General features: G+C 39.1%; 1 protein-coding gene across 2 annotated transcripts in view; it reads right to left on the bottom strand.

Moving 5' to 3' along the window:
• Positions 1-12,678, bottom strand: part of LOC121375771 (transforming growth factor-beta-induced protein ig-h3-like) — a 67,482-nt gene that overhangs the window by 32,757 nt on the left and 22,047 nt on the right. For both annotated transcript variants that reach the window (XM_041503397.1, XM_041503396.1), the window contains one exon: positions 308-406. In XM_041503397.1, the coding sequence (XP_041359331.1) occupies positions 308-406 (99 nt within the window). The remainder of the gene's footprint in view (positions 1-307; positions 407-12,678) is intronic.

The following is a 12,678-nucleotide window of genomic DNA, read 5'->3' as shown; positions in this document are numbered from 1 at the left end:
TACACATAATATTTGCACTTTTTTTTTACATTTATGTAATATGTAATGTGTACCATAATATACATTTTGCTAGATGTGTAGCATGTATGTGCATGCTGTACTTTCTATCTTTAATAAATGTCATTCTATAGTCCTTCCCAGCAGTAAATGCCCTTTTTTTCTTTACTGTGGTATGTACTACAATTTAATTATCTTTTAACTATTTGTTTTTAACATTGCACACAAAAATTATGGGTTTTGTTTGTTTTTTTCCAAAACAAAGCCTAGAGTATTTCTCCTATTTTATTTGTTAAATTATTATACTTACGTTGGTTTTTCACAAATTTGTCTGAACGACGTTCCAAGACAATCAGAATAATATTTGTCTTTGGTTCCAAACACTTGTTGAGCAACACATATATTTGGACTGAAACGAAAAAATTTATTTATTTACATTCAAGAAGTATAGAGACATTGGTGGTTTTAATAATATTAAATGCAGTTAATAAAACAATAATATCGTACAGAAACATTCCAAACTAAACGAGTTTAAGACGTGACTATTGTACAAATGAATAGTTGAGTTGTTCCTCGTCGTGGTGCGAACTAACAACATTCCCGTGGAGGTTTCCTACGACGATGGCGAGTACAGCACACAGTCATTGGTGTCTCTTTACAGTTTTAATGTGACTTCAGTAAAACCATTTTCTGTCATATTTAAACGTTTATCTTTTCTCCTTAGTTTGAGCGTTATAAATGCACACTACCCTGTACTGCAAATGTATTATGAAACATTCCGCACTAAACAATATTTAATATTTAATACGATGACAGCAGGACTTGTTCTGTCCTTTAATAGCTTAATTACAAAACGTAAATAAATCCATCTGTTTCGTAGATTTGAAACGTAGCATTATTTCACTGGTTTTCAAGACAACAGCCAGTTGTAGAGCATGAAATGTCATAGGTACATGAACAACTTGAGAATATTTGACATAACAAACTTCAAACGACCACGCCAACGCCTTGGCGTCGTTAACACCCACTTGCAAGATGTGTCGTCGAAAATGTGTTTGCAAAATAAGGAAAACCGTATCGTGTTTCCATATCCACGACACAAGATACAAAGTGTTTCAACCCAGCCTTTAAGTCATGTGGGAGTCATTCCCTCAACCATTGTAAACACGTGAATGCTGGTTAGCCTGACCTGTCTTGTTTACACTTCTGCTGTCAGTTCGTTTTAAACAGCTCATAACAATGTGACCGTGCAAAGACATACTTTATGCCAAGAAACTCCTTACAAAGAAATGGTTTTGGGATATTAGGATATTAACCTATTTATTTGAATTTCCTCTGCATTAATACGGCGGTGGCAGCCAACATAGATGCCGTATGTTCATAGAACTCTGCTTTGTGTAGAGGTAAGATGTTAGTCACAGCTACTGTAATAGTATTGATAGCTCTCCGATTACGTTTCAAAGATAACAATGATTGATAACTGAACCGTATTAGTGGAGTGGCTTAGGAGAATGATCGTGACTTGCTGGCCCAAAGCCCTAATTTGGCACAGTTGTACTTTAGGATAATACAAAATTATTTAGAGAGGCTACCCGACTTTAGAGGTCAAGATTGGATCAAAATCAATGGTTAAATTTAAACAATATTCAGGAAAGCTGTTTCAAAGTACTACATAAGATATATATTTACCCCAAAATTGTACAAAACTCCCCCAATTTAGGCGTCACGGTCCAGTCAATCAAAGGTCAAACTAAAATGGTATTCAAGAATGCAGAAAAAAGCACTACATTTCGCACAATTAAACTAGTACTTTGATTGCAAAACCCTCGATTTAACACAAAATGTGTTTTTTTTGCATCTTTGGAAGGTGAAGATTTGGAAAATACAAACTTGGCGCTCTTGAACATTTTGAAATATTTAAGATGGCATCCCAGATGGCCGTGAAAACAGAACTGGCAAAAGAACAGATATTGTATCACTAACTAGTATGACAAACCTTTGATGGCTATTGTCGGCTCCTAGGGACTCACAGAATTAATTTTGAACTATTTTCAGCTAATTAAGACATTGCAATATCACTTACATCCAAGATGGCCACTACAATATCAGTCACAACAAGGAAATTGTAATTTATCGCATTTTACATTAACAAGGGCATGATTTTTGTGATAGTGATAACGTTTTAGGTAACATGGAAATCATGTATCACAACGTTTTGTAACTGAGATATTGCATCATCATTTAAATGCAAGATCACCACAAAAATGAGTACCAACAGAAAGAAGTGACCATATCTTACATTCTGTTTTGGGTCCACCCCTGATTCTTATACCCAACACTCTCGTCTAGATTCGCCACTGAGAGTCTCTTCCTATCCAAATCCGGTTTTTGTTTCAAGATGAAGACATTTTTACCTTAGCTCTGCTAAAACGCCCATAACAGAATACTCGCGAGAACAAACCAACTCTTTCTCACCTCCTTTTCTTTCTTCTTTGTTTCCTCCTACAGGTGGAGCAGGAAGAGTGAAATTGTCTTGTGTCGAGCTTGCATCGGTCATACATACTTGAGGCATTCATTCGTTATAAAGAAGGATCTTCCACCTGAATGTAGTACTTAAGGAATCGGGCAAAAGAAAACCGGCTCCATGTGCCCAATTGCAATCATCCAGAGCTGGTCGGACAAAAGAATACCGACTCCCTCTACTCAACCCCTAAAAAACAGTACTTGCTGCTTTGTGGCGAGGAAGGATGAACATCAGATTGGAAGAGAATAAAAGAAAGAAAAGGAGACAGAAGGATATCGTCAAGAGCTTGCCGGCCTTACCTCCCGTGTAGATACACAATTGCAAACGAGTCTCCCATGGGTTGTCCTGGTGCAATCTAGGGAGACACCCAACAACAGCCATCGGTAGGCTAGGTTCCAATAACGAGCTACTCTCGGCATACTAAGTTCAAAATTATACGTAGCTCCCCTGTATATTTCGGCGAACCGTTCAAAAATGCGTCCAATTCCTTCATTAAAACTGCGCAACCTTTTCCTTTTGATTTAATCCTACGGGACATTCAAAATTCCATAGCACCGAAACTAGCCCCTGCCCGCTACCGACTGTGGTCGGGCTTCTGGTGCTCCCTTGCACCTGCCAGTGAGGGCGGTCCCCTCTCCCACCCACCCCAACCCTTTCCCTGTCCTGGACAGAGGAGTAGGCCAAGACCGGCACCTGTGCCCATGACAGGCGTACGCTACAACAGCTTACTCTGAATGTGCACGTAAAACCCTATGACCTGACCTGACCTGACCTGAGCGTGAACATTGTCAGTGTACACTAACGGTTCACCATATTCTGGTGGAGTGTAATCATCTTGGACAGACAAGGGAAGATATATTTGGTAGACAAAATGCGATAGAATCATTTCGATTCCACCCTGAACTTATCTCGAAGGTTTTACGAGATACTGATTTTTATTTGAAATTTCAATATAGGCCTACTAACCTGTGATACTTATGCCTTTGCACGGCTCTTATCACTGTGTTTTTTAAACTTGCTTTTATAATTGTTTATATTGATGTTTATCATCAATTCATGTCTACCATTTTTGGACACCCAATAGCCGATGTGTATTTTTGTGCTGGGGTGTTGTTGAACATTAATTAATTAATTAATTAATTAATTAATTAATTCACTTTATCTTTCGGTTGGTCTCTCATATTCTTTCCTCGATCAGTTTTCAATGTTTCCTGAGGTTATTAGGACCTGCGCCGATCTATTCTTTTTCTTCTGGGTTTTTTTCTGCATCGTTCTGATCTTATTCACCCTCGTGTTCCTTCTTAGGAGCGTTAGGGACATTATGACATTTTTGGTTTTATCCTTGTTCACTAATACTTCGTCACTTTGTGTTTCGCTCTCACGCTCAGCATCAATTGATCCTGCCTGTCTGACGGCGTTTCAACTGAGCCAGTCTGTAGACTTGTAATCTCCACCAGAGATGCTGGTGATCGCGACCCGAGGATCACTATTTGTACAAGGGACTAGCACGTTTTTCCAATTGGTCATCGATGTTGTTGTCATGACATACGCTTGAAAGGAGTTTCTCTTTCTCATTTGACTATAAACATCTTGTATTGTTTGACTGAATTGTTGTACAGTGGTGTGTGTTGTGAACAGACTGACAAGTATTCCATATCAACACCAGGTGGGTTCTGTCTATAGAGGACGCCATATAACCGTAAATAAAACGCGTCGTTAAATATAACATTTCCTTCCTTCCTGTCTATAGAGATTATGTAATCATTTCTTTAATCGTCGTAGCCCAGTAGTAAAGCGCTCGCTCGATGCGCGGTCGGTCTGGGATCGATTCCTGTCGATGGACCCATTGGGCTATTTTTCGCTCCAGCCAGTGCACTACGACTGGTATATCAAAAACCGTGGTATGTGTTATCCTGTCTGTGGGATGGTGCATATAAAAGATCTCTTGCTGCTAATCGAAAAGAGTAGCCCATGAAGTGGCGACAGCGGGTTTTCTATCTCAATATCTGTGTGGTCTTTAACCATATGTCTGACGCCATATAATTGTAAATAAAATGTGTTGAGTGCGTCGTTAAATAAAACATATCTTTCTTCCTTCTTTAATCGTATACCGTACCATATAGTATAGTATAGTACAGTAGAGTGCAGTACAGTAGAGTGCAGTACAGTACAGTACAGTACAGTACAGTCAGATACAGTGCAGTGCATTGCATTGCATTACATTACATTGCAGTGTAGACCGGCCTCGGTGGCGTCGTGGCAGGCCATCGGTCTACAGGCTGGTAGGTACTGGGTTCGGATCCCAGTCGAGGCATGGGATTTTTAATCGAGATACCGACTCCAAACCCTGAGTGAGTGCTCCGCAAGGCTCAATGGGTAGGTGTAAACCACTTGCACCGACCAGTGATCCATAACTGGTTCAACAAAGGCCATGGTTTGTGCTATCCTGCCTGTGGGAAGCGCAAATAAAAGATCCCTTGCTGCCTGTCGTAAAAAAGAGTAGCCTATGTGGCGACAGCGGGTTTCCTCTAAAAACAGTGTCAGAATGACCATATGTTTGACGTCCAATAGCCGATGATAAGATTAAAAATCAATGTGCTCTAGCGGCGTCGTTAAATAAAACAAACTTTACTCTTTTTTTACATTGCAGTGCATTGCATTACAGTGCAGTGTAGTGCAGTGCAGTGCAGTGCAGTGCAGTGCATTACTATATATATGCCACGCCAATCATGTGTTTTTACAAAAATTCAGTACGGTTTTTGATATACCAATTGAGGAGTATTAGTTGGAACGGGAAATAAGCCATCAAACCTCGAGCGAGCGATGATCGGCCACAGAGATATACCAGGTATTCGGTTTCCAGAGGGGTTTACGTCATCTTCACAAAGCGACATCTGGCTTCACACCAAAGTGCACTTTTTAAAATAGTTGTGAAAAAAGAACTGTACTAAGCAAACAGAAATAAATCTGTCATATCAGACAGAATGGAGGCAACAGGTTTGTTTTTCCAGTATCACCGATCGTGAGGGTAAACCAGTAGACTTGGAGTTCGAGGATGAAATTATTTCAGATGTATTTACAGTGTTCGGCTGAGTGCTTGCTTGAGCTGCTTGCGTCGCAGGATCGAACCACCTATGTGCATCCATTAACTGATTGGAATTTTTTTCTCCTTAAAACCAGTGCACCACAACTAGTCAAAGGCTGTGGTATGTGCTGTCTGTACTGTGTGAAAGTACATATAGCAGATCCCTTGCTGCATTAGGAAAAATGTAGCGGGTTTCCTCTGATGACTACGTGTCAGAATTATCTGAATTATTTGAAATCCAGTAGCCGATGATTAATAAATCAATGTGCTCTAGTTGTGTCGTTAAACAAATCAAACGAACGAAAAAAACAAAGTCGTATTTACGTTTCTCCGCTGCCGAGGCTTTTTCACATCCTGTACCCTACGTATCTAAACTGTATGAGCAGACTTGAGCAACTTATCTTTACAATTTAGACATCGATATACACATCTGACATATAGTCTTAGAAAGGAAACCCGCTACATTTTTCCATTAGTAGGACAGACAGAATAGTACATACCATATCCTTTGGTGCATTGGCTGGAACGAAAAACAGCCCAATGGACCCACCGACGGGGATGGATCCTAGACCGACCACGCATCAAGCGAGCGCTTTACCACTGGGCTACCACTGGGCTTTGTGTGGATGGACGTCAAACTACCGCAGTATTAAATCGACTGAGGTGTCATTAAACAAATGAAGTGCTTTTACAAAAACTTGTAAATTCCATGAGATGTCAATTAAAAAAAAACCCACAACAATATTTTTATTTCAAACTATTGTAACTCAGTGTATTTACCACTGGATCATATCTGCCTTATACGGGTATTTAATCCATTTTGGGATATATACTTTTCATTTTCCATAATTTTGGATGTACCTTTCGTTTCCAATGATGCATATGATAAGCACATCCTAACTTGACCTCATAAGCGTACGAACCCGCCCCCCCCCCCCCCCGACCCCCCACCCCGCCAAGTGCTGGAGAAAACCCTCAAATTCGGGCAAACACAATAGACAAATTCGGGCAATATGAGCTGGCCTCAAGACTTTTCACCATGTATTTTCATTATTCTAGCCAAACTATTAGTTGTAATCCATGTGAAATATGTGGCGATTCGTTTGCAACCCTATATATAGTGGGGTCATATTTCGCTTCACAATCGTTTTATGGGTCATTTTAAACAATGTGATGCCATTTTCACTTTTAAATCTAATATGGACGGCGTGCAGTTATATTGAAATAATGGAAAGCGCAATATATTTCAAAACAATTTAGTGAACAAATGTAAGGTACGATAGGTTGTAACTGAAACCTAGTCTATGTCACAAAACTGAACACATAAGATACTGATGCTGAACTGTCGACATCTGTTACTGCCTGTATACTGGACGGCGTGACATTTAAATATTTACCACTGGCCAAGGTCCAGTCAGGACCAACAGAAGAGGGGGGTGTAGGAAGGAACTGGAAGAGCTAGATAAAGGTACCTATGCAGTATTGTTCGAAAGAATCCCTGTATGGTGGAACGTCATTGTTTCTTTTTAATCTGTTAATGCCACTTTTATCCCAGATCTCTGCAAAGTTTGAGCTAGACATGTCACCATACACAAACTTCTTGACATACGTGTTAAGGACATTCATGGTTTCCTTGGAGATAAGAAGTGACGATCTAGGAAAGCTCGAGTATTCTTTTCATATTACATTTCTCGTATACTGCCCGTTTGCCATGACCAGAGATATGACAGTTACTACCAGATCCAGTCATTATGTATGAGATAGTTCGATGGTGTTAACTGGAGTCATTATTTCACTACAAAGTGATCTCCATGGACCTTTCCTTTAGATACAGTATCAGAGCCAGTCATACATGGACTGTCTGAGCTTGCTTTGACATTAAAATATAATTAGTGTCGATGATGCGGAGCTGTAAGTATGTAGTGATAAGGATATATCTTCGTCAGCCTGACGACATGTTGCCTTGATGGAATGTCATTTTCTGTCAGAAGATGTGTACAGGAGGGACCGGTAGATAATAAAATGAGTAGTCCATTGTCCAGGGCAAGTTTGATCAGTGATGCCTTCAAATGATGTTGAATTCTCAGTTATTAAACAAGCATACAACAGTTTTGACGTCTTTGGCCGAGAGAAAGGCGACCATCCTATTGATTAAAAATAATATGACTAAATAAAATAGTAGTAACTCTGGTCTTTCAGGTTCATGGAAAATGGACTACATTTGTGAAGTGCAGTGTGAGTATCGAAGGTCTAACTCTCCTGCGCCACTTATCATCATCACTTCCTATCTCCACTAAATTAATGAATGTCCTTAAAACATTTGTGTGTGGTGAAATGAAGAGATCAAATTTTGCAGAAGCCCAGGCTAAGATGTGGTATTAACAGAATAACAAAGGAACAATTAATATATCCCATCAGTCAGCGACTCTCTCAGATAACACTGCCTGTTACACCACCTTCATCAGCTCTGCCATTCCTTTGTCAAATATGTCTTTTTGTTGATCTTGATTAGAACGTGGTCAATGGAAATGCTGTGCCGTCTGCAACATTTGCCCAGTACTCTCATGAACCCTAACTGTGGATCACCAAGAACACATATTATAACACAGATGTTGACATCACATCATCAGAATTTGATTTGTCCTAGTTTGATTATAGTTATGACGAATGAAGTTCAAGTTTGTGAAACAGAGTAGGTATCAATTATGACTAATCGTACATTAGGAACCTTTGTTCATTTAATTTTCAGTTCCAGCATACATAAAATGATTCTGGAATATATTGCTCTAGTTAATATTTCAATAAAGCTGCCACGCCTTTCATATTATATCCCAAGGTCAAAACGATATCAAATTGCAAAACATGACGACACAAAAGTGATTATGAATCAACTGTTTGATGTAAATAGATGCTTCATTTATTATTTTAACCAAGTTAGTTCAAGGACTCCAGCATGTTATTGTTTTAAATACGGTGAACAACGGCCATCTTGAATTTGAAGACCAAAATGACTTGATTTTTCAAAAATAAAATCACCTAAATAGTGTACATTCTAATTTTGTGCAAATAGACACTTCATTTATGATTTAGCCCAAATATTTCAAGAGTTCAGCTGTTTTTTAAATTATCAATTTGGTGGACAACGGCCATCTTGGATTTGAATGTAAAGATGACCTCAAATTGCAAAAATAACCCCACCAGAAGATTAGGCACCCCAGTATAATGGAAATAGATACCTTTTCAGTGATTCTAACTCGAATTTTAAGTGATATATGACGATTTTCGATTTCCAGTATAGCCGCCGGCGGCCATCAAAGATTTGGCCCTCTGGTTGAGTTAGCCGGAACTTTCGCGAGGAACATGGGGGCTAAATTGTTTCTAAAGATTCCAAAGACTTGAAATCCACCGTCACACTTTGGTCCGCGACAAATGGTCACGGGGCGGCTAAATATGACCCCACTAATAGTTGTTTGGCAGTAATTCGAATATGATTAAATGTTGTAATCCAGTTTCGAGCACTTTTGTTTAATTCGGGCAAGACTCTGCCTGTTCCCCTTCAAAAATGTGAGCCCGTACACGGGTGCTGTTCTTCGTCGTGGTGCTGGGCTACTAAGATTCTTGTAATTTTCTGTGGGCGTGGCGAACACAGCACACTCTCCTATATATCGGAAACAGCTTAAAAGTAATTATATATCATCTCTAATGTTTTCAAATATGTTTAATATATATATAGATCGGTGCAGTATTGATTTGTGTTTACCACAGCTCCAAACACTGCCTCTGAGGTCCGGCCGTAGTGTTTGTCTTTTTGTCTTTTTGCACATTTTATTTTTTATTTGTTATATATGAAACATTCTGTCTTTTAGTGATTCATCGTCATATACCTTTGTCTGACACCCAATAGACAACATGTTCATTCATTCATTCATTCATTCATTCATTCATTCATTCATCCATGCGTTCATTCATTCATTCATTCACATTTGACGTACTATATTTAATTTGATGAAATACGAATTGTTTAGTATCACAAATTAAATCCTAAAAACGTTTGCAGGCAACATACTTGTTCATGGGTAAGTAATTCAAAAGCCATGGTATGCGCTGTCCTGTCTGTGGGAAAGCACATATTAAAAAAAAAAAACTACTCGGTTGGAGTAGCTCCAGTGACAGCAACGTGTTTCCTATTTCACTGATGGCCAACGATTGCAATAACCGTGTCGGAAACACGTAGCCGTAGTTTAAAAGTGCTAAGCTATCATTAAACAAACAGTTCCTTTTTAAATCCCTTGGTGAGGAAATTCTAAACTTATTTTTACAGAACAAGCAGAATCCATTGTCCGGGAGAAGACGGTTTGGGAGACTCGTAGAAGGCTTAAATGAAACAAATACTAATGTGCGTAGACGTAGGAATCCATCTGCACTGGTGGGAGATATATGAAGTATAAACAAAGAAAAATGACAACTTGGGAGTGTTCTTCACAACGAGGCCTTATCTCCGTTTGTCCAAGACACCGATGGCATCAGTGGGCAGTGTTTGTGTGAAACAGACTCGAGTGTCAGATGCCGTGATCAGCTGTGACGTGAACCTGCAACATTCACTACGGCAGTAAGACATGATGGAGGGGGGGGGGGGGGAGATTACGTGAATACTGGCGAATCTACATCAACTACGGCAGTAAGACATAATGGGGGGGGGGAGAGATTACGCGAACACTGGCGAACCTATATCATCAACTACGACAGTAAGACATGATTTGGGGGGGGGGGGATTACGTGAAGATATCCACTTCGGCAGTAAGACATGATGGAGGGGGTGGGTGGGATTACGTGAGCACTGGCGAACCTACAACATCCACTACGGCAGTAAGACATGTTGGAGGGGGGAGAGATTACGTGAGCACTGGCGAACCTATAACATCCACTACGACAGTGAGACATGATGGGGGGGGGGGGGTACGTGAACACATCCACTTTGGCAGTAAGACATGGAGGGGGGAGAGATTACGTGAGCACTGGCGAACCTATAACATCCACTACGACAGTGAGACATGATGGGGGGGGGGGGGGGGATTCGCGCACGCTTATACACATCTTCATAAATCAAGGCTAATATTCGTTCCTCGTATTCAGGGAACGAATACTAGCCTTGATTTATGAAGATGGCTTATACACATTAGAAGAAGTTTGCTGGCGTGGCGGTCTATTTTTAGATTAAAAAATCATTTATGACGCGCATCCGTCTAAATATAGACTAGTTATCTGACTGTCTGTGACCGAGCCGGACTAGACCATTACAGAGAAGGGGTGTAATCATACAATATTTACCTGTGCACTACAGGACAATACTACTGCACGTTGACACTCGTAGTTGATTGTTTGTGTAACAGGAACATTTTAATCTGTACATAATGTTTTATTTTGTTTATTTCAGTTTACAATTAGTTTGTTCTTTCTTTCAGACTGACATGCAAACTGAAATAATTATAGTTCACCTGACTCTTGCACACACTTCACTATCGTTCGCGTCACGGCAATCGGCACCTACGTTTTCAGCAATAACTTTACTTCTAAAAAACTCAACAAATTCGCTCCTATTTTTTTAATTTTTGAAATAATTTAATTTAAATTAAAAGAAACAATAGTTCTTTTTTTAAATTTCCAAAACTTTTTTCCTTTTTTGACTATGTCGACCCAAACTAAAATAATCAAGAAAAAAAACCGGATTTGTTTTTAACGAAATTTATAGTATAATCGTATATCTTTAATCCTTTGCAATTAATAAAGAATTCATACAACGTATTAAAATTTGTCAATTTAGGAGGACTGAGTTTCATGAATTTCACAGAAAATGTCAAATATCGCGTTTTCGTCAAAATCTTCAAAACACAACCACCTTAAATTGTAAGATGTCTACAAAATTGAATATTGTGTTTGCTATGTTTATGAAAATGACCGTGGAAAATTGCTCAAAAATCGAAAATTGTCTAAAAAAAACCAAAAAAAACAATTCTTTCGCTATTTTTTTTATTTTTGAAATAATTTTATTTAAATTCACAGAATTTTTAAAATTGTTTTTGTTATTTCAAAAACGTTGATCCAAACTAAAATAATAAAAGAAAAAATCCTACTCAGATTGCTAGCTGTTTGGGGTATAGGCCCACGAAATGCACAGAACACACAACTCATCCACACCTTGCATCAGCAGCAATGGTATAGCCCACGCATGTCAGATGTTTACCGGACAAAAGACACACAAAAAACACCTTCGTGTTGTTTATAAGACAAAAATTACAAATATTACACATTTAGCATAATCTACAATCAATCCCAAAGTCATAAGAGCCCATAAAATCGAGAAATTGATACATTTGTTTACAACATTTGACGTTTTCACAAAGTTCGCAACAGCAGCCATATGGAGTGCGCATGCGCTGAGAGTAAGAAAGTTCGTAAACTTCACTTTTTTCAATTAAAAAATGACGGATTATAATCTGCACCAATCAAAAAAATATTTACACTGATAGCTCGGCAAGTATCTCGGGCATTAATTGGCTAGCGAACTGGCATGAAACCGCCTCCTGTCAAAATGCTTGACACGGGAATCCCTTCGAGTCTCCGATTTTAGCAGGGAATCCTCAAGCTTTTCCATTAGGAATGAAATTTAAACGATTTAAAAACATGAAAAATTACGGTGGAAAAATCAATCAGAAAAATATAACAAAACTATTTTCGGGTAGAAAAATGGTTAAAGTTCCATATTCTGAGCGAAATGGCTCGCGATCGCCGTTTTATTCAAATAAAAATGGTGTTGACAGTGAAAAGGCCAGCGTTAAAACGTTACTTAACCATTGAATTTAATTAGGTCAGCTCTCAGTGAGCAAACGTCTTCTAATGTGAACACTAGCAAACCTACAACACCCACTACGGACGTAAGACATGATGAGGGGTGGGGGGAATTCACGCACGCTGTCCCGGACACAATCTTGTCTCAACAGGACAGGGTTAATAATAATGATTTATTGTTAGTAGTTGGTGAGAGAGAAGTTGCTTTAGTGGCCTTGTACCTCTG

Source organism: Gigantopelta aegis, chromosome 6 (assembly GCF_016097555.1).
Source record: "Gigantopelta aegis isolate Gae_Host chromosome 6, Gae_host_genome, whole genome shotgun sequence".
NCBI classification, from domain to species: domain Eukaryota; kingdom Metazoa; phylum Mollusca; class Gastropoda; order Neomphalida; family Peltospiridae; genus Gigantopelta; species Gigantopelta aegis.
The sequence above is the reverse complement of the archived record's forward strand: the minus strand, read 5'-3'. Positions and strand labels throughout refer to the sequence as shown.